At 43.5% G+C, this 25,752-nt stretch overlaps 1 protein-coding gene across 1 annotated transcript in view; it reads right to left on the bottom strand.

The window, feature by feature from the left end:
* Positions 1 to 1,958: 1,958 nt before the first annotated feature.
* Positions 1,959 to 25,752, bottom strand: part of CDK1 (cyclin dependent kinase 1) — a 31,342-nt gene continuing 7,548 nt past the window's right edge. Inside the window, exons 3-8 of the mRNA XM_089683198.1 lie at positions 21,618 to 21,774; positions 20,563 to 20,686; positions 20,286 to 20,456; positions 18,520 to 18,683; positions 4,979 to 5,120; positions 1,959 to 2,339 (exon numbers count right to left, since the gene is read on the bottom strand). Coding sequence (XP_089539324.1) covers positions 2,226 to 2,339; positions 4,979 to 5,120; positions 18,520 to 18,683; positions 20,286 to 20,456; positions 20,563 to 20,686; positions 21,618 to 21,774 — 872 coding nt within the window. The 3' untranslated portion in view covers positions 1,959 to 2,225. The remainder of the gene's footprint in view (positions 2,340 to 4,978; positions 5,121 to 18,519; positions 18,684 to 20,285; positions 20,457 to 20,562; positions 20,687 to 21,617; positions 21,775 to 25,752) is intronic.

The raw sequence follows: 25,752 nt of genomic DNA, 5'->3' as shown, positions 1-25,752 counted from the left end.
ACTTGTCACATTTTTTCAAAATTGTTGGCATTTCGTTTATAGCGCAAAACAAAAAAAAAAAAAAAAAAAAAAAAAAAAAAAAAAAAAGCACACAGGTGATCAAATACCACTGAAAGAAAGCTCTATTTGTGGGAAAAAAATGACAAATTTAATTTATGTACAGCGTTGCATGACCGCACAATTGTCTGTTAAAGTAATGCAACGCCGTATCACAAAATAATGGAAGGGGGGGGGGGGTGTAAATCCTCTGGAGGGCAAGTGGCTAAACACAAAAAAAGGACTGGAACTCCAGTTTAAGTGGAACCCAGTGCCCAAATGTCACTTCCAGACTAGCCCTGCAACACCCAATCCACTGGGTTCCAGATGCAGTGAAATCCAAGGCTTGGTGGACAACATGCAGAATTGCTGTTACATACAAATTGTTTTTAACCACTTGCCGCCCTGCCACTGCATATATACGTGTGCAGGGCGGCACTGGGGTGCAAAAGCACGTTTTAAAACGTGCTCCCGACGTTTACGCCTGCAGGGGGCGCGCGCTCCCGCCGACCCGCGGGTGACACCATTTGATCCCGGAAGGATCAATCATTCGATTTCAGCCAGTGATGTCTGGCTGAAATCAGATAATCGGTCCCTGTCCTATGTTGACATTTACACAGGACAGGATATGTCGTCATTCTTCTCTGCCTGGACACATTCTGTTCCAGACAGAGAAGAAGACATCCAAACAGTGAGTAAGACAGCACATACCCACAGTTAGAACACACCTAGGACACATTTAACCCCCTGATCGCCCCCCCAGTTAACCCCTTCACTGCCCTGTCACCAGTGTCACTGATCAGTGAACAGATTTTTACTGATCACTGTATCAGTGTCACTGGTGATTTCCGATAGTGTTAGCGCCCCTTCCAGATAGCGCCAGTTTGCCCGCTAGTACACCAGTAATCCCATTTAACCCCTTGATCGCCCCCCCCCCAGTTAACCCCTTCACTGCCTTGTCACCAGTGTCATTGATTACAGTGAACAGATTTTTACTGCTATTAGTGTCACTGGTGACTTCCGATAGTGTTAGCGCCCCTCCCAGATAGCGCCAGTTTGCCCGCTAATGCACGGGCTTTTTTTTACCAAAATCATGTAGCAGAATATATTTTGGCTTAAATTTATGACTAACTTTGAGTTTACGATATTTTTTTTATAGCTGAAAGTAGAAAATATTGTTTTTTTTTTAAATTTGTGATTTTGTTTATAGCGCAAAAAATAAAGCGCACAGGTGATAAAATACCATCAAAAGAAAGCTCTATTTGTGTGAAAAAAAAAGGCTGTAAATTTTGTTTGGGTACAGCATTGCATGACCGCGCAATTATCATTTGAATTAGTGCAGCGCCAAACAGCAAAAAAAGGTCTGGTCATTAAGGGGGGGTAAATCCTCAGGAGCTCAAGTGGTTAAAGACAGTTGTCTAGTAAGTGCTAATATTAAAGACTAGCTTATGCTCTTAGGTTATACTGCAACATACAGGAGGATTGGGCACTAAAAGGACAAAAACCGTCTCTCATGGGGGCTGGGACAATGCATGCTTACACAGTAGTTACCTCTCTGTGGCTGTCCAGTGGCAGACATACTGGCAGATGTGCTGTGCACATACCAAAGAGAAAGGCACACAAGGTCAAGCGTGCCACAATAGACCATGCATACTTGTTTGTTTTAGCAAGAGCTTCAGGGAACTGCAGCAGATTTAAATTGCCCTTTAAATTGAATTTTCCCAATGTCTCATTTAGATTTCCCCCTCATGTAGTGCTGTTGGCATGATTTAGAGCTTTATAGGGGCCACAAAAAGGAAAGAGTGAAGTCTTATGGAGCACCTGATTGTCTTCAACACTTGATCATAAAAAGTGAGCTTATCAGAAGGATGTGAGCTGAAAAAAACAAAACAAAAAAAAAACCCACCTGCACATATGTAGAATTATTGGTGAATAAAGAGCTTTATTAAATCATTACTTTGATTTTCTCATCTGTACACAGCTCTGGTGTCAATATTTACAAGTGTTAAAGACAAGGTTTACATGTAAGTACTGTAACCAACTGCAAAGACTGCAGCTGCAGGGAGGGAAAAAAAAAAAAAAAAAACACAGAAAAGACATACAAAATACATACACTGTATAAAAAAAAAAAAAAACAACAGCAGTGGTGATCCATAGCATTTTTAGAGTCCAGAATCAGTATCGCAAGGTTAATTCCTTATCTGGTTGGCAGGAAGGCTTGACTTATCCAGGTCATCAAAATATGGATGAAGTAAGGCTTTTCTAGCAGAAATTCTTTTTGCTGGATCATAGATGAGCATTTTCTGTCAAACAAAAAAAAAAGAAAAATAATAGACTAAGAGTGGTGCATTGTATATAAGCAAAAAAAAACCCCACACACACCACAAACAAAACCACCACATCTTAAAAACACACAAAAGAGGTAAAAGCACAAGGAAAGGAAGTCATCACACCAGTCAGTCACTAACAGTTTTGATTCAGTTTTTCTGCAAGGACTCCTGTGAGAATGCAGGAGGAAGGACACACACACACACAGTGGGGCAAAAAAGTATTTAGTCAGCCACCAATTGTGCAAGTTCTCCCACCTAAAAAGATGAGAGAGGCCTGTAATTGGCGTCATAGGTAGACCTCAACTATGAGAGACAAAATGAGAAAAAAAATTCAGACAATCACATTGGCTGATTTGGAAAGAATTTATTTGCAAATTATGGTGGAAAATAAGTATTTGGTCAATATCAAAAGTTCATCTCAATACTTTGTTATATATCCTTTGTTGGCAATGACAGAGGTCAGACGTTTCCTGTAAGTCTTCACAAGGTTGGCACACACTGTTGCTGGTATGTTGGCCCATCCTCCATGCAGATCTCCTCTAGAGCAGTGATGTTTTGGGGCTGTCGCTGGGCAACACGGACTTTCAACTCCCTCCAAAGGTTTTCTATGGGGGTGAGATCTGGAGACTGGCTAGGCCACTCCAGGACCTTGAAATGCTTCTTACGAAGCCACTTCTTCGTTGCCCAGGTGGTATGTTTGGGATCATTGTCATGTTGGAAGACCCAGCCACGTTTCATCTTCAATGCCCTTGCTGATGGAATGAGGTTTGCACTCAAAATCTCACCATACATGGCCCCATTCATTCTGTCCTGTACATGGATCAGTCGTCCTGGTCCCTTTGCGCAGGAACAGCCCCAAAGCATGATGTTGCCACCCCCATGCTTCACAGTAGGTATGGTGTTCTTTGGATGCAACTCAGCATTCTCTCTCCTCCAAACATGACGAGTTGTGTTTCTACCAAACAGTTCTATTTTGGTTTCATCTGACCATATGACATTCTCCCAATCCTCTTCTGGATCATCCAAATGCTCTCTAGCAAACTTCAGACGGGCCCGGACATGTACTGGCTTAAGCAAGGGGACATGTCTGGCATTGCAGGATCTGAGTCCCTGGCAGCGTAGTGTGTTACTGATGGTAGCCTTTGTTACGTTGGTCCCAGCTCTCTGCAAGTCATTCACTAGGTCCCCCCAGTGTGGTCCTGGGATTTTTGCTCACCGTTCTTGTGGTCATTTTGACCCCACGGGGTGAGATCTTGCGTGGAGCCCCAGATCGAGGGAGATTATCAGTGGTCTTGTATGTCTTCCATTTTCTAACTATTGCTCCCACAGTTGATTTGTTCACACCAAGCTGCTTGCCTATTGCAGATTCAGTCTTTCCAGCCTGGTGCAGGTCTATAATTTTGTTTCTGGTGTCCTTCGACAGCTCTTTGGTCTTCACCATAGTGGAGTTTGGAGTGTGACTGCTTGAGGTTGTGGACAGGTGTCTTTTATACTGATAACAAGTTCAAACAGGTGCCATTGATACAGGTAATGAGTGCAGGACAGAGGAGCCTCTTGAAGGTACAGGTCTGCGAGAGCCAGAAATCTTGCTTGTTTGTAGGTGACCAAATACTTATTTTCCACCATAATTTGCAAATAAATTCTTTCCAAATCAGCCAATGTGATTGTCTGGATTTTTTTTTCTCATTTTGTCTCTCATAGTTGAGGTCTACCTATGATGCCAATTACAGGCCTCCCATCTTTAAGTGGGAGAACTTGCACAATTGGTGGCTGACTAAATACTTTTTTGCCGCACTGTATATACACACACACACACACACACACACACACACACACACTTCAAGGTGATCTACAAAGCCAGAAAGTTCTTTTTAATGTAATTGGATGCTTAGTCAGCCCTAAAACGAGATGAGTAAATGATAAGCCTGTCTCCCTAAGCACTGATCACCTATGCATGGTTTTAAGAAAAGCGTGTCAACTTCCTGGTAAGGGACACTTCCAACTATGGATTAACACAAGTTTACTTGAATGGAGTAGGGAAGGCCTCAAAAGGTCTCAAGATTAAAATCAGACTCATTTCCACACTGAAATCTGTGTGTCAAGATAAACTCATTTAAAATGATCTCCAAGAGTGATAAAGGGCATCAGTGATATAAAGTCGGTACCTTAAAGAATTCTCAATTACTACACAGTACTACTACAGTAAAACATTTACAGGATACACCTGAAATATAAAGCTTTTAAGTTCCTCAGCCATATTGGAATATATATACCTAGGTCTAGATTTTGTAAAGAACAGTGGAAATGCTCAGTGTATATGAGGGGAATCACCTGAAATACTATTCATGCCTCATAGGACATTTTTGCTAACAATGCCTGGGGATAGAGAACTTTAAGACAAACGTTTACTATTGACTTTGCATTTGTTTTTAAAGACTTGAGGTTTATAATGTCCAGCTTCTAGAAATGGATTTTCACCAACAGACATGTATGTTCTGCTGATTATTAAGTGTCCCATTGGTCCCTTTATAGAACATTAACTTGAAACTGCTATCTGGTCAGACTGCATTGTCTTCAAGACATGCTCCTGCACATGAGAATATATTACTTACAGCAAGCAAGTCCAGGCCATCTTTATCAATGTTTTTCACATTAGCAGCCAAGTTGCCTCCTTTCCATTTTGGAAATGTATTCTTGTAATCTTGTAGTGATTCCACATCTGGCCAGACTTCATTGTTGGGTGTTCCTAAAGCTCTGTGGAAAAGTTGTGTTAACCAATGTATGCATTTACCTTTTAAAGTGATTAAACAGATACCTTTTCCAAAATGTACAGCAGTGGCTAAGAGTTAGAACACCCAATGTGATATTTTAGCAGTTAGCCTCCAGCTTCCCTGTGTGCCAATACAACAGCAAGTTTCTGTCACAATGTCCTGTTCCTTCGCACATTTGTGTTCCAGCTACTTCTATTATACATTACACAAAAACCTGGATGCTCAGTACTCCCTAGGAAGCTCAATGTCTTTCAGGTGCTTCTTGACAGTCATCAGGTTTCATCACCTTAAAGTGCTGTTATACCCAAACATGTAATATATGCAATTAGATGTGGTGGCTGCATTAGTTTTCTTTTCTTTGGCTTTTTCTCCTTGGTTTTCACCTGATCTGACCAGTAACACCTCCTGTATTAGGGTGCCCCCACTGTGGGTGAATGAACACGGAAACCTTTGAACAGGAGCATTGCAGTCTGAGGAAAGGGGAATGGTTAGATGTACTAGCAGATTTAAATACAAACTGAAGCCAAACTCAACCACACACTTTATAAGCACTTAAAGCAAACAGTTTTTTTCCCCTTTTGGGATAAAAGGTTTACATAAATAAAAGCTGATCATTGTAAGCACCCCTGCCAGAATGGTTGGCCTCCACTTTTGTAACTGATACAGTCTGCTGAGAGCTCATTCTTTTGAAAAAAAACAAACAATTTGACTTACTGGCTGGACCACCAGATGAAAAAAAAAAAAAATTGAATGCAGTCATCGCATCAAATAAATGAGAAACTGCAATATAAAAAACAGGCTTGATGATTTTTTGGGGTTTATTACCCCTTTAAAAACACCTTCATGCCCTGAATGCCTTCAGGTCGATATCACCTGTTTCAAATCCTAAAATTAAAATGTGTAGTTCACCAGAAGAGAATTATGGCATAAGCAATATGAAGACCCCAAAAATCACTTCTATAGGTAGTTGGATGCCACTCCTGACAAATGCCAGTTGCCTGGTTTAAAAGTATATGTAAACCATCAACTTGTAAAAACAAACCAAACCATTCCGTTTAAACTAGAAATGAAAGGCAAAAAACATACATACATTAGGGCCACTGATAAGGGGGTACCCCCGGCCCTCCTGTAGGGGGCCCGGCCCCATCAGTTGCAGGGGGGGGGCCCGGGCAGGTGACAAGCCCATTTGCAGCTGCTAAATTCCATGGTTAGCCTCCTGTCATTCTATCACACAGCGGCTCAGTGTTGTGAATGTTAGAGGTGCTCCTGCTCTGCTCCACAGGTTTGACACTTCCAAGTTTCCTTCTGTTTATATTTGATTGCAACTTTGTTTCTCTCCTCTCCCCCAGACTGCTGATCCCTGTTAACTGCTACAAACCTCTCTTTACACAACTTGACACCCCCCCCCCCCCCCCCTCATCTCCTGCTCCCTCTGCAAATCTATACATCACTGCTCAACTCTTTATTTAACTCTTTATTTACTGATCTAGTTAATGTGTCCAATTTCCTATCACCTACAGCTCAAATCTAGCATTATAAGATTCCTAGTTGTATCTCACCACTAGTCCGATTGCATTCACAATTCCTGGTCAGTTCTGTTCCCTTGTGTATAATAACCCTGAGGGCCAGTTCACGACATGCGTTTTAGTAGCGTTTTTTCCTGCATCCAAAATGCACCGAAAGTAGGGGATATGGTTGTCAATGTCATAGTTCACATCAGCTCTTGCAGTTCCAGTGCTTTCCGATTGCAGAAAAAAAATAAAAGACCAGGCTGCATTTTTTTCTGCACAGAACTGTACTGTAACATGGTAAAACCGCATCAAAAAACGCAATGGAATGCACATTTCCCTGAATAGAGGGGGAAAATGTACTGATAAAAGCCAAAAATGCATTAAAAAAAAAAAAAAAAAAAAAAAAAAATGCACCGAAACATGTAAAAACCGCACATGCAAAAATGCATCCGGAACACATCTAGACCGCGTTCCTATATTGTGAACTGGCCATTAGGAATTTGTTCACACCATTTGTGGTACAGAAAGGCATGCAAGAGCATGCATTTTCCTGCACAGCAAAGAAACGCAATGCCCTTTGCAGATGTGCCCAGGCACCATGAATACTTAATTGCACCTCCACACATTATTATTATACAGTATTTATAAAGCGCCAGTTTGCTCAGCACTGTAAATTACAATGGGAGACCGAACATGTGACAGTACAACACCACAATGCGATACACTAGGGGTTCGAGGGCCCTGCTCCTTGGAGCTTACAATCTAGGGAGGGAGGGGATAGTGGTACGGGAGGAAAAGCTGTGGGGGATGGAGTGGTAGGAAGAGTGGAGGAGGGCCGGAATTAGCACGGGTGGGGTAGGCTTCCCTGAAGAGATGGGTTTTCAGGGTGTGCCTAAAGGAGAAGAGAATAGGTGATAGTCTGATGGATTGGGGTAGGGAGTTCCAGAGTATGGGTGATGCCCTGGAGAAGTCCTGGGAGGCGGGTATGGGAGGAGGAGACTAAGGAACTAGAGAGAAGGAGGTCTTGTGAGGAGCAGAGTGTGCGTGCTGGGTGATACTTGGATATTAGGTCGGTGATGTAGTTTGGGGTAGTATGGTGGACAGCTTTGTACGTCAGTGTTAGGATTTTGAATTTGATCCGTTGGGCAATCGGAAGCCAGTGGAAGGATTGGCGGGGGGGGTGGCAGAAGCGGAGCGGTTGGTAAGGTGGATGAGTCTGGCTGCCATATTCAGGATCGACTGAAGCGGGGATAGCCTGTGGCGAGGCAGGCCAGTGAGGAGGGAGTTGCAGTAATCGAGTCGTGATACGATGAGGGAGTGGATGAGCTGCTTAGTGGTTTCTGGGGTTAGGAACGTGCATATTTTGGTGATGTTGCGGAGGTGGAGTCTGCATGAGTTTGTTAGTGAGTGGACTTGGGGCTGCAAGGATAGATTGGAGTCAAGAATGACACCAAGTACTCTGGCCTGCAGGGCAGGCCTGATGGTGGCATTGTTGGACGTGATGGAGAAGTCAGTGGGGGGTGGTGTGCGGGCTGGGGGGGGGGGGGTAAGATTAGGAGCTCGGTTTTGGAGAGGTTCAGTTTAAGGAAGTGGAGCGACATATTATCTGATATGTTGTTCAGTAGGCTTGTGATTTGGGTGGAGACTGAAGGGGTGAGGCGTGGGGTTGAGAGATAGAATTGTGTATCGGCATAGAGGTGGTAGTTGAAGCCGTGAGAGTGTATGAGTTGGCCAGGGGAGGAGGTGTAGATGGGGAAGAGAAGGGGCCCGAGGACAGAGCCTTGAGGGACCCCAACAGAGAGGGGGAGTGAGGGGGAGGTGGTAGCGTTATAGGGAACGCTGAAGGAGCGTTGTGATAGGTAGGGCGAGAGCCAGGAGAGAGCGGAATCTGAGGCCAAGGGATTGTAGTTTTTTTGAGCAGGAAGTGGTGGTCGACTGTCGAAAGCCGCGGACAGGTCGAGGAGTAGGAGCACTGAATAGTGGCCATTAGCTTTGGCGGTTAACAGGTCGTTGGCGAGTTTGAGTAAGGTGGTTTCGGTGGAGTGTAGGGGACGGAAGCTGCACTGTAGGGGACCGAGGAGGTTGTGGTCGTTGAAGTGGGAGCTTAGGCGATTGTAGACTAAGCACTCGAGGAGTTAAGATGTGAATGGCAGCAGGGAGATGGGTCTAAGGTAGTTCGGGTCAGTGGGGTCCAGGGAGGACTTTAAGTATGGGGATGATGTGCGCATGCTTCAGGAGGGGAGGGGAATGCATTAGAAGAGAGGGAAAGATTAAATATGTGGATGAGGGAGCGTAGGATGGAGGTGGAGGGAGGTCGAAGGAGTTGTGAGGGGACAGGGTCGAGGGGTCAAGTGGTGGGACGAGCTTCAGAGAAGACCTTGGTGACCTCCTCAATGGTAGTAAGGTCGAAGGAGTGGAGTGTTAAGGGGGCTTCAGTGTGAGGAATGTTAGCTAAGGTGGAGGTCTGAACAGTGGGGAGGCTGAGGGAGAGGGGTGATGAGGGGGATGCTGTGTGAGAGGGGATGGGTGGGGAGGAAGTTTGAGCAGCGGCGATATCCTTGTGAATTGCGTCAATCTTGTTTTTGAAGTGATTGGCAATCTGAAGGGCGGTGAGTGAGGTGCTAGGTGGAGGTGGGGGTGGAGAGAGTAGAGAGTTGAAGGTGGAGAAGAGCTGGCGAGGATTGGAGGAGAGGGTCTTGATGAGGGTCAGAAAGTAGGCTTGTTTGGCAGAGTGGAGGGAGGAGGTGTAGGTGTGGAAGGCAGATTTATAGCGGGTGAATGCTAGTTGGGATCTGGTTTTGCGCCATAGTCACTCCAGCGCACGACTGCGTCGTTTGAGAGTTTTGGTGTGATCAGTCTGCCAGGGCTGGAGCGGTCGGGTCTGATGTTTCGTGTGGTTAAAAGGCGCTAGCAAGTCAAGGGCGGTTGACAGTGAGTTGTTATAGGTAGTCATGGCCAGGTCAGGGCAGGACAGGGGAAGGATGCTGTTGTAAAGTTGATCAGCTGTAGAGTGGAGGGGGGCAGGGTTCAGGTTGCGGAGGTTACGGCCGGTAGTAGTAGGACATTTGGAGGGGTAGGCGTTAGAGGAAGAGGAGAGAGAAGGTAATAAGGTTGTGGTCAGAGAGAGGGAAGGGGGTGTTTGTAAGGTTGTGGGGAGCAGAGATGGGAGAAGACAAGGTCCAGGATATTCCCGGAATGGGTGGTGGACTGTATGCACTGTGCGAGTGCAAAAGAGGTGGTTAAGTGGAGGAGTTGGGATGTGGCCGGGTTGTCAATGTTGAAATCCCCAAAGGATGATGGTGGGTAGCTTGGAGGAGAGAAAGAAGGGTAGCCAGGCGGAAAAGTCATCAAGGAAGTGGGATATGGGTCCAGGAGGCCGGTAGATTACAGCAATCCTCAGGGTGGGTTGGGGAGAATAGTCGGATGCAGTGGGCCTCGAAAGGAGGAGAAGGATAGAGAGTGGGCGCTTGTCAGATATCACGGGGCCCCGTACAACCTAACAGCAGACTTACACACACAAAAATCTTTAAAAAAAAGGAAATCATGTCAGAACTTTTTTCACCTTTAATGTGACCTATAACATTGTACAACTCAATTGTCATGGTCCGCAGAGATCTTCCAAAGCATCAGAGGGATCTGATTGTTAAAAGGTATCAGTCAAGAGAAGGGTACAAAAGAATTTCCAAGGCATTAGATATACCATGCAACACAGTGAAGACAGTCATCAAGCGGAGAAGATATGGCGCAACAGTGACATTACCAAGATCTGGATGTCCCTCCAAAATTAATAAAGAAAACGGTTCTGGGAGGCTGCTAAAAGGCCTACAGCAACATTAAAGGAGCTGCAGGAATATCTGGTAAGTACTGGCTGTGTGGTACATGTGACAACAATCTCCCGTATTTTTCATATGAATGGGCTATGGGGTAGAGTGGCAAGATGAAAGCTTGTTCTTATGAAGAAAAACATCCAAGCCCGCCTAAAAATTTTGCAAAAAACAAAAACACATCTGAAGTCTCCTGAAAGCATGTGGGAAAATGTGTTATGGTCTGATGAAACAAAAAGTTGAACGTTTTAGCCATAATTCCAAAAGATATGTTTGGCACATTAAAAAAAAAAAAAAACCCACACACTGCACATCACCAAAAGAACACCATACACACAGTGAAGCATGGTGGTGGCAGTATCGTGCTTTGGGGCTGTTTCTCTTCAGCTGGAACTGGGGCCTTAGTCAAGGTAGAGGGAATTATGAACAGTTCCAAATACCAGTCAATATTGGCACAAAACCTTCAGGCTTCTGCTAGAAAGCTGAATATGAACTTCATCTTTCAGCATGACAACGACCCAAAGCACACATCCAAATCAAAGGAAAGGGTTCACCAGAAGATTCAAGTTTTGGAATAGCCCAGCCAGAGCCCAGACCTGAATCCAATAGAAAATCTGTGGGGTGATCTGAAGAGGGCTGTGCACAGGAGATGCCCTCGCAGAAATCTGACACATTTGGAGTGTTTTTTTGCAAGGAAGAGTGGGCAAATATTGCCAAGTCCAATTTAAGAGTGTGCACACTTATGCAACCATATTTTTAGTTTTTTTAGGTTTACTTCCCTCCACCTAAAATATTTCAGTTTGTTGTTCAACTGAGTTGTACAGTTTATAGGTTACATTAAAAAAAGGTGGAAAAAAGCTCTGAAAGGATTTGTCTGTCTCATTTTTTTACAATCACAGAAACCTGACATTTTAAACAGGTGTGTACACACACTTTTGTGAATGTATATCTTTTCATGTGACAACACTGAAGAAATGACACTTTGCTACAATGTAAAAGTAGTGAGTGTACAGCTTGTATAACATGTAAATTTGCTGTCCCCTCAAAATAACACAGCCAGGGGCGGACTGACCATTTGGAAACTCGGGCACTGCCCGAGGGCCCGGGGTCAGTAGGGGGCCCCATGAGATGCCCCTGGTACCTTTTTCATAGGCTTTTTGAGTTTGGGCAAGGACACAGGGGCCCCATGATCCCCTATTGCCCGGGGGCCCCACAAGTTGTCAGTCCGCCCCTGCACACAGCCATTAATGTCTAAACTGCATGCAACAAAAGGGAGTAAACCCCTAAGTGAAAACGTCCAAATTAGCCATTTTCCTTCCCCAGGGTCATGTGACTTGTTAGTGTTACAAGGTCTCAGGTGCGAACGGGAAGCAGGTGTGTTAAATTTGGTGTTATCACTCTCTCATACTGGTCACTGGAAGTTCAACATGGCACCTCATGGCAAAGAACTCTGAGGATCTGAAAAAAAGAATTGTTGCTCTACATAAAGATGGCCTAGACCATGAAACGGAGCTGCAGCACAGTGGCAAAGACCATACAGTGGTTTAACAGGACAGGTTCCACTCAGAACAGGCCTCGCCATGGTTGACCAAAGGAGCTGAGTGCACGTGCTCAGCGTCATATCCAGAGGTTGTCTTTGGGAAATAGACATACGAGTCCTGCCAGCACTGCTGCAATGGCTGAAGGGGTGGGGGCTCAGCCTGTCAGTGCTCAGACCATACGCCACACACTGCATCAAATTGATCTGCATGGCTGTCGCCCCAGAAGGAAGCCTCTTCTAAAGATGATGCACAAGAAAGCCTGCAAACAGTTTGCTGAAGACAAGCAGCCTAAGGACATGGGATTACTGGAACCATGTCCTGTGGTCTGATGACACCAAGATAAACGGATTTGGTTCAGATGGTGTCAAGTGTGTGTGACGTACAAGACAAGCGTGTCTTCAGAAAAGTAAAAAAATGTTCATATTAAATCGACCCACGATGTTTAAGCACAGTTGAAATTAATTATGTTTAACGAGGTGGTATTTGACACAGAGTGTTGTACATAAACAACGAGTAGAAGTCTCACTGTTATGTTGGAGGGGATGTGGAATTAAGGGTTCAATGGCACATGTATGAATTGGATTACATCTTGTCAAAACCCTTGTATTTTTGGATAATCCCACCATATAAGAGATATTGGGGACAACTGTACAGAAGGATCCGTAGGTGTGCGGTTTTTTTTTTTTAGGACAAAAGAATCATTGAAGCAATATATATATATATAAAAAAACAAAATACCCACAGTATTGTACCACCTAATCAGCACAGCTAAAAGATCATTCCAAAATTTTGGTGGTCACAGGAGCCCCCCCAACAATAAGGGACTGATCAGACAGGGTGGCATATATGCATATATATATATATATATATATATATATATATATATATATATATAAATAGGATGGAGGAACTATACCATATAGACAAAGGTAATATGACCAAATTTAGAAAGGATTGGGGAAGATGGTACGACTTCTAGGCATCTGGAAAATACTGTATATTGAAGTAATGGGAGGCCCAGGGACCCGATTTGATGTAGGAGAAGGGAATGATCTGTAAGGCAATAGCATGAATAAGGAGAATGGAAAAGAAAGGCTGGAGGGAAAGGGAGAATAGTAAGAAAAAGGAAGAGTTGGAAGTGATGAAGAGAAAGATCATAGGTATAGAATGGAACGTTGGAAAGAGAAGGGAAGAGCTATATGGACCAGGGTAAATTATTAGGGGGTTTTGGATGGGGGGTGGGAATGGGAAAGCAAAAGCTCTGGGGCATGGTTGTATAGGTTATTTTGATGTGCTTTTGTGAGGAAAAAAGTTATATGGAAATAAAAAAAAAAAAAAAAAAAAAGAAGACTGCGTCTTGCCTACAGTCAAGCATGGTGGTGGGAGTGTCATGCTCTGGGGCTGCATGAGTGCTGCCGGCACTGGGGAGCTACAGTTCATTGAGGGAACCATGAATGCCACCATGTACTGTGACATACTGAAGCATACATACAAAAGTGTGAGGAGTGTACTCCTCCTCCATACTGTAACTAGATTATTATATCTTTTCATGTGACAACACAGAAGAAATGACACTTAGTTACAACGTAAAAGCAGTGAGTGTACAGCTTGTATAACAGTGTAAATTTGCTGTCCCCTCAAAACAACAACACACGTCTAAAACGCTAGCTGCCATTGGCGGCTACAGCTGTCGATCACCGGGTCCTGGACGGAGGTTCCTCGCTGGCACCTGGCAATTGCCGAGGAACATTGACAGAGGAGAGGTCTGTACGTAAACAGTACAGATCTCACCCCCGCCAGCCCCAGCAATACAAAGCAGCGTGCTTACACAGTAAAAAAACACATAAAATAGTAAAACAGCACACAGTTAATACTTGTATGTAAACAATATAGATCTCTCCCCTGTCAACTCATGCACACTGCTTTGTATGGCTCTGCATAGTAGAGCCATACAAAGCAGTGTGCTTACACAGTGTAAATAGCGCACACAGTGAAACAGCACACAGTTAATCCTTTGATCGCCCCAGATGTTATCCCCCTTCCTGCCCAGGGACATTAGTACAGTGTCAGTGATTTTTATTATTTATAGCAAAAAGTCAAAAAAATAGTGGGGTTCTTTTTTCAAAATAGTCAGTATTCTTTTGTTTATAGCGCAAAAAATAAAAAAAAACACACAGGAGATCAAATACCACTGAAAGAAAGCTCCACTTGTGAGGAGAAAAAAACAAAACAACCAACTTCATTTGGGTGCAGCGTTGCATGATCACACAATTGTCAGTTAAAGTAATGCAGTGCCGTATTGCAAAAAAATGGCCTGTCAGGAAGGGGGTAAATCCTCTGTAGGGCAAGTGGTTAAATTATGAGAAAGATTTTACTTTGTTCCCAGAAGTAGTTTAATTCACCCTGCACTGCTATATGGCAATTGTCTGCGAGCAATATCCATCTGTAATATCGCCCATGCCATGTATGAATGCTAATTCACCCTGCACTGCTATATGGTAATCTATACTGCTTTTAAAATCCACCTCTAACAGAAGGGGATTCAAAACTATCAATGTTCTTATTGGTCATTCTTACGGCTTCAAAAATCTAACTCTGGTACATGTTACTGTGGTGTTTATTTTGCTCTTATTGTCTAACCCAAAATTGATGAGCTGATCCTAATCTTCACAACTCTGCCCTCCTGCTCTCTTGTAGTCCTCCTTTGGTGTGAGAAGTTTGCCCTGCTAGCCATGCTTCTGCTAAGCTTTCCTAACTGATTAATTGGCAACTCCCCCACCCAACTCAGTATAAAATGTAGGACTTCTTTAGGGGAGGCACAGCCAGGGGCAGCATTGGAAACGATCATGGATAAAGTATTGATCTTGGATTAAGTATTACATTTTGGCTCTGCACTTCAGCAAATGTACAATGAGAAACAACAGCAGACAACTTCAAATACTAATCAGACTACAGGTGACCCATTTCCCCATCCAGCTCTTTTCCAGTCTGCTTCATCTCCACTCTGTAACATGCACTCTACTCCTCCTCACTGTTGTGTCCCCTCTCTTCAAATTCTCTCTTTCACCCCTCTTCTCCACCTCACAGCTTATATATATATCACCCTCACTCCTTTCATCACCTTGTTACTGTACTCATCAATTCATGCAAATTCTGAACCCACACACTAATAAAACCTCCAGGACACTGGAACCTGTCCTTCCATACAAGTCATACTCCCATATTACCTTCTTCACCCTTCTGCTTCTCCTAACATCTGGAGACTTTTCCCCAATTCCTGGGACACCATCTTTTTCCTTTAATCAACACACCCGGCACCCCCTATCCTCTAACAGCAGCCGCAATCCACACAATCTAGTTACTATTCCTCTTCTTAGAACCAGCCTCCCCTTTTCCTGTGCCCTCTGGAATACCCACTGTCTGTAACAAATGCACCTCTGTCCATGACCTTTTTAATCACAAACTCCTTTAACTGGCTTGCAATTACAGAAACCTGGCTTCATGAATCTGACTCTCCCATGGTGATCTCCTCTGGACTCACTCCCAGGCCTAGTGGACGGAAAGGAGGTGGAGTAGGAATCATATCCCCTCAAAGCACTTTTCAGGTCCCCCATTCACCTCCCTCTCTGTCCCTCTCCTCATTTGAAGTTAACTGTATTTGTCTGTTCACTCCAGTTTAAGAATTGCTGTGATCTATTGGCCTCCTGGACTGGTATCAAGCTTCTTTGATGACGTCTCTGCCTGGCTGCCTTACTTTCTTCTGAAATTCCCACTATCATTCTTGGTGACTTCAACATCCCTGTTAATCTTAACACTCCTGCTACCTCTAAACTTCTGAGCCTAACCACTTCGTTTGACCTAAAAATGGACATATGCTTCTACTCACTCGAATGGTAACTGCCTTCACCTTGCATTCTCCTACCTATGCACTCCTTGCAACCTCACCAGCTTTCCTCTTCCTCTCTCTCACTCCCTTATGAGCTTCACTCTCTCCTTGTCTTCCAACTACCAAACAGTTACTCGTAGAAACCTTAGTTATCTTAACCCTTCTTATTACAGCAACAGATAGTCTCTGACAAAACTGCAGCCCTGTCCTGCCCCAACCTGGCCACTTTTGTATACAAAACAGTTCATGGTCATCCACCCTGGACACATTTGCCCCCTCACCACACACAGAATTAGGCCCAAACTGCTACAGCCCTGGAAAACAGACAATACCAGATGCCTCAAAAAACGTAGCCGTGCTCTTGAGCGTTTATGGTGTAAGACTAAGACCCAGCAAGACATCGATCAATATAAACCAGCCCTTCAAAAATACAATTCTTGTCTCCACACTGCCAAAACAGACCTGTTTTATCACTCTCATTAACAACCTCTCACGCAATCCCCGATAACTCTTTTCTACCTTTAACTCTCTACTTCGTCCTTCTCTACCTCCACCCACTTACTGCCCAGGAGATCGCTAAGCACTTCAAAAATAAGATTGATACAATTTGTGACGAGATCTTCACTGTACAGATATCTCCCTCAGCCTACACTCCTTGTCCACCTGCACAATCTATACTTCCCTTGTCAAACCCAGCTACTAGAGAGGAGGTTGGTAAACGGTTTTCTAAAGCCCACCTAAAACACCTGCCCCCTTTTCCCTTGCAAATACTACGGTCACCCTCTGGCTTTATCCTTCATTCTTTAACTCATATCTTCAATCTCTCCCCTTCTACTGGCATCTCCCTTAACTCTCTAAAACATGCGCTAGTCACCCCCATAGTTAAAAAAAAGCCTCACAGGATCCTGCCAATCTTTGCAACCCAAGACACATCTCCTTACTCCCTTTTGCCTCCAAACTCCTTGAATGTCTAGTCTACAACCAGCTGAGCTGCCACCTTATTGAAAATAACCTTCTCGATCCCCTTCAGTCAAGATTTCGCCCACAACACTCCACAGAAACTGTTCTCCTAAAACTCACAAAACGACTAACCGCTAAAACCAATGGTCACTATTCCATACTCTTGCACCTCTACGCTGCCTTTGACACAGTTGACCACCCCCTCCTCCTCAAAAAACTATTTACTTGGTCTCTGTGACTATACTCTCCGTTGGTTTGAATCTTACCTATCTCTCCGCACCTTCAGTGTCACAACTCTTTCTTCTCTCCTACTCCTCTTACTGTTGGGGTCCCCCAAGGTTCTGTCCTTGGACCTCTCCTATTCTCGATCTACACTTCTTCCTTGGGTCAGCTGATAGCTTTCCATGGTTTCCAATACCATTTCTATGCTGATGATACAAATCTCTCACTCCTCAGTTCACCCCATTAATTTCCTCACGTATCACCGATTTACTAACAGATATCAGACTGGATGTCACACCACTTCCTAAAAAACTCAATCTATCCAAAACTGAGCTCATAATATTTCCTTCCCCACGTGCCTCTTTCCCCGATTTCTCAGTCAGGATCAATAGCACCACTATCAACCCATCCCTGCATGTAAGGGTGCTAGGGGTAATTCTGGATTCTGAACTATCCTTTCAGGCCCACATCCAGTCCCTGTCCAAATCATGCCGCCTCAACCTCCGCAACATCTCCAGAATACACCCCTTTTTAACCAATGATACCACAAAGCTCCTAACTCACTCCCTGGTTATCTCTTGCCTCAACTACTGCAACTCCCTCCTCATTGGCTTACCTTTACATAGGCTATCCCCCCTCCAGTCCATCATGAATACTGCTGCCAGGCTCATCCACCTTACCAACCGTTCAGTGTCTGCTACCCCTCTCTGCCAATCCTTCCACTGGCTTCCACTCGCCCAATGAATAAAATTCAAAATACTAACAACTTACAAAGCCATCCACAACTCTGTCCCCAGCTACATCACCAACCTTGTCTCAAAATATCAACCAAACCGCTCTCTTCGATCCTCCCAAGACCTTCTGCTCTCTAGTTCAAGTGTCACCTCCTCCCATGCTCGCCTCCAGGACTTCTCCTGAGCTTCTCCCATCCTATGGAACTCCCTACCCCAATCTGTCTGGCTGTCTCCTAATCTATCCACTTTTAGACAATCCCTGAAAACCTCTTTAAAGAAGTCTATCCTGCTTCTACCTAGTAAACCGCCATTTATTTCCTCCATCAGCTCATCCCCCCCACAGCTATCACCTTTTGCATCACTCAAACCTTCCTCCTAGATTGTCAGCTCTAACGAGCAGGGCCCTCGGTTTCCTCTTGTACCAAATTGTATTGTAACTGTAATGCCTGCCTTCATTTTGTAAAGTGTTGCGCAGACTGTTGGCATTATATAAATCCTGTATAATAAATCACCAAAGTCTACCATTAAACTTAAATATTCAGGTGACTGATCTTTACTACTGTTATGATCCAAATTACCAAACACTGACTCCTTGCTTTTTATCCCAGTTACATACAATGCAACCAGCAATTCTCCAGCACACTTACTTGAATAGTTTTGAATACAAGGAATACTAAAAGGCAGATTAAATTAGATACACATACCTGAATATTCGGAAAAGCTGGTCTATCTCAGAATCTCCATGGAAGAGCGGTTTCTTCGTTGCAATTTCTGCGAATATTGTACCTATGCTCCACACATCAACTGGTGTAGAATATCTCACAGATCCCAAAAGGACCTCTGGTGCTCTGTACCACAAGGTCACCACCTACAGCAATGGTATACATTACAGTCCAGTTAGTCCTGTTATGATAAATAACTGTACAACACATTTGTTTTTAGAAATTTTAGATCAAGACCCCTCAAAAATACATTAGATGATTAAGGTGGTTGTTAAGGCAGGTGGTTTTTCACCTTACTGCATTCTATCTCCAATCATTTCCATAGAAGTCCTCAGTCTGACGTCCAGCATCATTTATTCCACTTCTGAGTCCAGGTCATCCTTGACCTACAGTCTTACTGGATAGTGAAAGCAGCACAAATGATGAGTTCATCTCACTCGGCTCTCTCATCACCATGCAACTCGTAAGCAGAAACAAAAAAAACTTAATGGTTGCCTAAACTGAATCTTCTTCAATCCAGCTCAGCTGTGTAGAGACCAGGGGCGGACTGACAACTCATGGGGCCCCTGGGCAATAGGGGGCCCCTGTGTCCTTGCCCAAACTTAAAAAAGCCTATGAAAAAAAAAAAAAAAAAAAAGTACCAGGGGCATCTCATAGGGCCCCCTAATGACCCCAGACAGTGCCCGAGTTTCCAAACGGTCAGTCCGCCCCTAGTAGAGACCCCCCCCCCCCCTCTGTTAAACTGAGGTACAAACTGGACACATTTAAAAGAAGTCTGAGAAATAAAAATAAACATACTCACCTATATGGCCGCATCATTGAGGCTGCAGCTGTCCCCTACTGCCTCAAAGACTGAGATCTGAGCGATCACGAGTCCTGATCTCTCAGCCCTCTATGACCAGAATTGCAACTATCAGTCACAGACTGCTGTACCCCTCCAGCACTCACTGAAGTGACAGGCTGTGGAAGGGGTGAGAGCAGCTGGCTCAGGCTCTAAGCAGCATTCTGAGAGGCGGAGCCAAAATGTCCATCAGGCATCTGGGTGGATCTCAGCATCAAAGTTCAGATCCTTCCAGACCAGGACCAACAATGATGGTTGAATCTGGGTCACAGGAGTATAGAAATAAAGTACACACCTGTGACTCAGAAGAGAAGTAAAAGCCAAAAAAGCTTTGGCCATACTTCTTTCAATGTTATTACCAGTTACAGTGCAGCATTCATTTTTCTGCAGTCTTAAGACTGGACAGATTCATGCAATGATGGTCAAGTGCTGCACTGTCTGGGAGCACCTTGAATCCTGGCCAGTGTGAGGATGCAACCACCAGGGGTCATTTGCACATCAGCAATGGCTCAAGTGGGTTGGATGCTGAGGGGTTTGTTTACTAAACGCAAGAGTGCAAAAATTAGGCTCACTTCTGCATAGAAACCAAGCAGCTTCTAACTTCAGCTTGTTGAATTAAGGTTCAGCAATAAAACCTTAAAGCCAATTGGTTTCTATGCAGAAGTGAGCCTGATTATTTACTAAAGCTTGAGAGTTCAAAAACTACCGATTGTCATACAAATCAGAAAAGTGGTGGCCAGGACTGGTAGTAGAGACTGCTAGAGAGGAAGTTAGCGATGCAGCCAGAGACTTTTGAAACTTACTCCAAAAAAGTTGAAACTGAGCTAGGTCTTAGTTTTATATTGAGACCCAATAATTTAAACACCAAGCATTGCAGAAAACTGTATTCATAATATGTTCAACATACCTCATGTGTGTAAACTCTGACTGGGATTCCAAATGCTCGGGCCAGCCCAAAGTCAGCTAGTTTTATGACACCTTTGCTGTCTATTAAAAGATTCTGAGGCTTTAGGTCCCGATGCAAAACTCTTCTGGCATGACAAAATATAATGCCCTGTACAATCTGATACAAGTAACTCTGTAGAAGGAAAAAAAAAAAAAAAAAAAAAAAAACACCATAACAGGAGGCATATTCCTGACCTAGCACAGAATATATTTTGTAACAATTATAAACAGATACATACCTTAACAAGCATAGTGTCCAAGTACTGACCACTAGGGATGGAGTCCAAATACTTTTTTAAATCCATGGAAAGAAACTCAAATATAAGATATAGTCTTGAATCCTGCATTAGAACATCTAGAAGGCTAGGGGTAAAAGGAAGAAAAAAATATTTACAATCACACTTTAGTACACTTATAAATGGATGCACACCAGTAATGCCATCTACAACCCCTTGTATAGTAAAATATTCCTCTCAAGAAAGCACTATATAATACAAAACAAAAAGTTTATTTCCCTGTTAAAAAGCTACTTTGTGTTGCTGACCTCTGGCTGCTGCATGTATTTTCATAGGCTCCCCCACAACAAGTCATGATTCCTGCACCCAGCTTGTATACGCTACAAAAAAATATATTTTGGCTAGAGTCAAGAACCTAACCTAAATAAAATGTTTACCAAGACGAGGAAGGGAGGGAGGGAGTTTCTATTGATGCACATCGTGCATGGAGATGCAGCTCTACAAGAAAAAAGGACCACCCTGAAACAAAACTGGGGGCAGCAATCATGACACCAGATTAAACAAACATAGGCAAGGAATAAAAGATAAATAAGCTGCAGTCTCAGCAAGTGGATTGATCAGCCACCTAAAGTGCTAAAAAAAAAAATAAAAAATCTGAAGGTTTACCATAATTTGAGTAGCATAACCAAAACTAAAAATTTTTTTTTTTTTTTTTTAAATGACAGTCTGGCTGCCATGCATTTTTAGTTAGGCATCATTACTTCTTGACAAAAACAAAAGTTCACTTGTTGCATGTTCTGGTCAGTAAAAGGAGCCTATGTTCATTTGCTCTAGTCATCTCATACCCCTAAATGCTGCTCTAAAATATAAATATAAAAATGCTACAATGTGCATGGACACAGACTAATACGGATCGAAGTTTAGAAGAAAAAAATGTTAAAAACCACCTTCTAAAACCAGCATTTTTCTCTGCACATATGCATGTAGCCTTATAGCGTTTTAATACGCCTGACCTTATTGTGATACAATTTCAGCTGTAATTGGAAGCAGCCCCTTACCATACAATATTGGGGTGTTGAAGTTCCTTAAGAAGAGAGATTTCTCTGATAGCTGTGCTTGGAACTCCTTCCTCTTCATTTTCCAAACGAATTTTCTTCATTGCAACAATCTGACCAGTTGCTTTGTGTCGCCCTTTATATACAACCCCATAAGTACCTAAAAAAAAAAAATGCTAACATTTACAACACTAAATAATTTACAAAGGAAACTACATGTTAACTTGAGGAGCAGCCAAAGTTCAGCATCTCAGGATTCAAACACAATATCCTGTAGACCAGCAATGGGCAATCTACGGCCCGGGGGCCGTATATGGCCCGGCGGACCTTTTAATCCGGCCCGCGGAGAACGTGAGGGGAGCTAGGCTCCTCTCACAGTCTGCCCTGAAGACCGGTGTAGCATGAAAATCTGTCTCCTATGAGGATCTGTCCCCCTCGACGTATCCGCGCATGTGCCGGAGATCGCCGATCGGCTGCTAATGCCTGAAACTGGCACATGCGCAGATATGTCGAGGGGGACAGATCCTCATAGGAGACAGATTTTCATGCTACACCGGAGAACACGGCGAGAGGAACGCGCGGAGCAAAGGTAAGTGAATTGACACAGGGGGGACTTGGGGACATAAGATGGGGGATGAATTACTATAGGGGGGATGAATTACTATGGGGGAATATTACTATACTTACTTGGATGACACATACACATCATTCATCTACTCTTGGTCCGGCCCCCGGGTCCAATATATGAACCCATTGCAGCCCTCAAGTCAAAAAGTTTGCCCACCCCTGCTGTAGACTGAAACAGGGCATACTGAAGGTTGACAAGTGTGCAAGGTAAGGCAGTTGACAGGGAAGCAATAGTTACAGCCTGTGTCTATAGACTTTGGGCTTGTGTCAACGGCATCAGTTTGAGAATCCACGCACACTGACATGTATTATAGTCATACAGCAATTGCAGTACAAACACCATTTTAATTTACAGGCTTGCAATTACATTCCAATGAAAAAAAAAAAAAAAAAAAAAAAAAAAAAAAAAAAGCACAACACGCAGCCTGCTGTATTAGTGAAAGCACTAGGCTCAGGGAAATACTTTTTCTTTTTGGATATGCAGTCATGCTGCATATAGTGTAACCTATTCCTCAAGAGTCTGGATAAAGCTTTTTTGGCCATATGTCTCTTGTCACAGGAGTGCACTTGCTTTCATTCTGTGACCCGTGATAACTGGCTATTGCCCCCAACCACCCCCCCCCCCCCCCCAGCCTTGTGCTTCAGTAAGCTTGAGGAGCTGAGCTGAGAGCAGTGACTAACAGTCATTTTTCAGCACTCCAGGCAGACAGAGAACTGGGCAATCAGTGGTCATGTGATCACTTCATTCTTGGTCTTGGAGCTGGCGTGGGACTCCTGCAGCATAGAGGTGAGCATGGGTTTGTTATTTTTAAACACATACTTTTCCTTTAAGCAGGTTTTGCATTCCCATAGACTTGTGAGGGCGTGAAAAACCTGCTCAGCCTGTCAGGGAGTCAGAATAAGTAAAGCCAAGAGGGGAAAACGTAACCGCCTCCCACCCGCCATATAAGGAAATGACGGGCGCAAGGTGGTTCTCTCGTTCTGGGAGGACATCATATGACATCCTCCCACTCTAACCACGCGTGCGCAGCTCCAGGGGCGCACTGTGTCCCTCGGAAACAGCGGATCACCCATCAACGGAAAGAGCCGAAGACGTCGGCTTTGTTATGTGATCAGCGGTGTCCAATCACAGCGGATTGCATATAAATAAGGAAATGCCAGTTATCGCCATTTCTCCCCTCACGAGATGTCACGCTGACAGCTCCAGAGGAGAGCCGGAGGCATTACTCAGAGGGGACATTTACACTGATGATCAGTGTGCCCTGATGATCAGTGTAGCCCCATTAATGCCAGCTGTCAGTGCTCATCAATGCCACATATCAGTGCCTACCAGTGCACATCAATGCCACATAAGTGCCCATCTGAGCTGACTTTCAGTGCCACCTAACAATGCAAGTCAGTGCCGCCCATCAGTGCCACCTACACTGTTCAACAGGTAAAAAGTTTTGGGCATAAAATTAGCTAATCTTACATAATTTTGGGGTGCTGACAATGAAAATGACCCTAAAAAATGTTGATTGGCTCTAGTTTCCATGATATATTCACCCATCTAATGACGTAAGCCATTCAAAATTATGATGCAACTTCAGCTGCATATTGCGCAATTGATACTGGTGACCAATAGAAAATTGCATGTATACTGAGATTATGCAATATTAGCCTTTAATTGCATCACTTCACTGCATAAAAGCTGCAGTATCTGTAGCTGATTGTAGTTCGACAGCGTCTTTACATTTCGTTTTATGCTTATATAGGCTACTCAGTAATGCCTCGAACTTGTGTGAATAAAGCAGATAATTTCTGCTATATCTGCGGTGAAATAACTTTTATCTCACAAAAAAGGAGGATAACAGGAATGATTAAGAAAGCCTACAACTTGTATTTTGGCTGCAAGATAGGAGACCAGGACAAGAGCTGGGCACCACATATATGCTGCAATTCTTGTGGGACGGCACTGGAGCAATGGTTGAATGGAAAAAAGGCATCTATGCCTTTCGCTGTGCCAATGATTTGGAGAGAGCCAACAGATCATGTTAGTAATTGTTACTTTTGTATGGTGCCTCCAATTGTAAAAGGGCTAAATAAGAAGAAAAAGTTATCTGTGCACTATCCAAATATTCCATCGGCAATACGTCCAGTTCCTCATGGAGAGGGGCTACCAATTCCTAAAGCACCAGAATCCTTCGTGGTCGAGTCAAGTGAGGAAGAACCTGAAGCGTGTAGTCACGTGCAGTTGTAAGAGATAGCCCTTTCCTCGAATACAAGAGAAAAGCCAAGAGAAGCAAAACCGACACAAACTGAAGACAAAACTAGTGAGAATCCTAAGTATTAAAATGATTCAACTTAGCTTATGGCTATAATTTTTCTTGGTAATCCTATGCAATATATTATGCCATTTAGGCTTTGTTATGTAGTCAATATCACTTGTTTTATATTTGTGGAAAGACATCTATCTATATAATTATTGTGCATTATGTAGTCATTACGCCTATAGTAGAAAACTTTCCGTTTACAGAAAAACTAGAGCCAATTGACAAATTTCATTGTTATATTTGAACTCAGAATGTGAAATTCATTAAGAAATGGATCCTTTTGTTTCCAAAACTGGCAAAAAATAAAAATTTGTTGAACAGTGCTATCAGTGAAGGAGAAAAATCACTTATTTACAAGATTTTATAACAGAAATTAAGAAATAAAATTTTTTCCCCAAAATTTTCAGTTGTGTTTGGTTTAGCAAAAAATAAAAAATCCAGGAGGTGATTAAATACCACCAAAAGAAAGCTGTCTCAAAAAAATTATAAAAAGTTCATATGGGTACAGTGTTGCATGACCACGCAATTGTCATTCAAAGTGTGATAGCGCTGAAAGCTGAAAATTGGCCTGGGCAGGAAGTGGGTATAAGTGCCCTGTAGGCAAGTGTTTAAAAAGTGTAACCGTTATACTCACTGTGGAACCTAAGGGTTTATTCCTCTGCAGTTTGTAAAAACTGTTTGAACCAGACTTATCTGATCCTTCCCTTCTTCCAGTGTCCCCCTCTTATCTCCTCATAAGACATTGTGTGGAGTCACTCTGCACATGATCAGTTTGGTGTGTATTGGTAAGGAGGGTTTTTATTTTTTAATCTTGGGAAAGTGCAGGTGACCAGCACTGTCCAGACAGAGGTTATACAATTCCCTCCTCTTCTATTTTTGGAACGTCTTTGAGGATGGTGGGGGTTGGTTTGGGAGAGAGCACCTGGTTTTGACAGGTACCTGCTCCCACTTCTGGTTGGTTTGCTGCAGCGATCCACCAGAATTTCTCTTCCCCACAGCAATCTTTTCAGACATGTCACAGGTCATCACAGATTGCAAGACCATTCACAAGATGCAGCATGAATCGATCCAATGCTGCAAGCTGTCTCCCACCAGCTCTAAGCCCCAGAACTAAGCAATCAGGCGACTGCTGATAACTCAGTTCTTGGTCTTCACTGAGCAGAGAGCGCTGACTTTGCTCTGCCTCTGCAATACTCACT

This window comes from Staurois parvus, unplaced genomic scaffold (genome assembly GCF_062004578.1).
Source record: "Staurois parvus isolate SC_StPar_1 unplaced genomic scaffold, SC_StPar_1.0 ptg000303l, whole genome shotgun sequence".
NCBI lineage: Eukaryota > Metazoa > Chordata > Amphibia > Anura > Ranidae > Staurois > Staurois parvus.
Note: the sequence above shows the minus strand (reverse complement) of the source record. Positions and strands in the feature narration are given on the sequence as shown.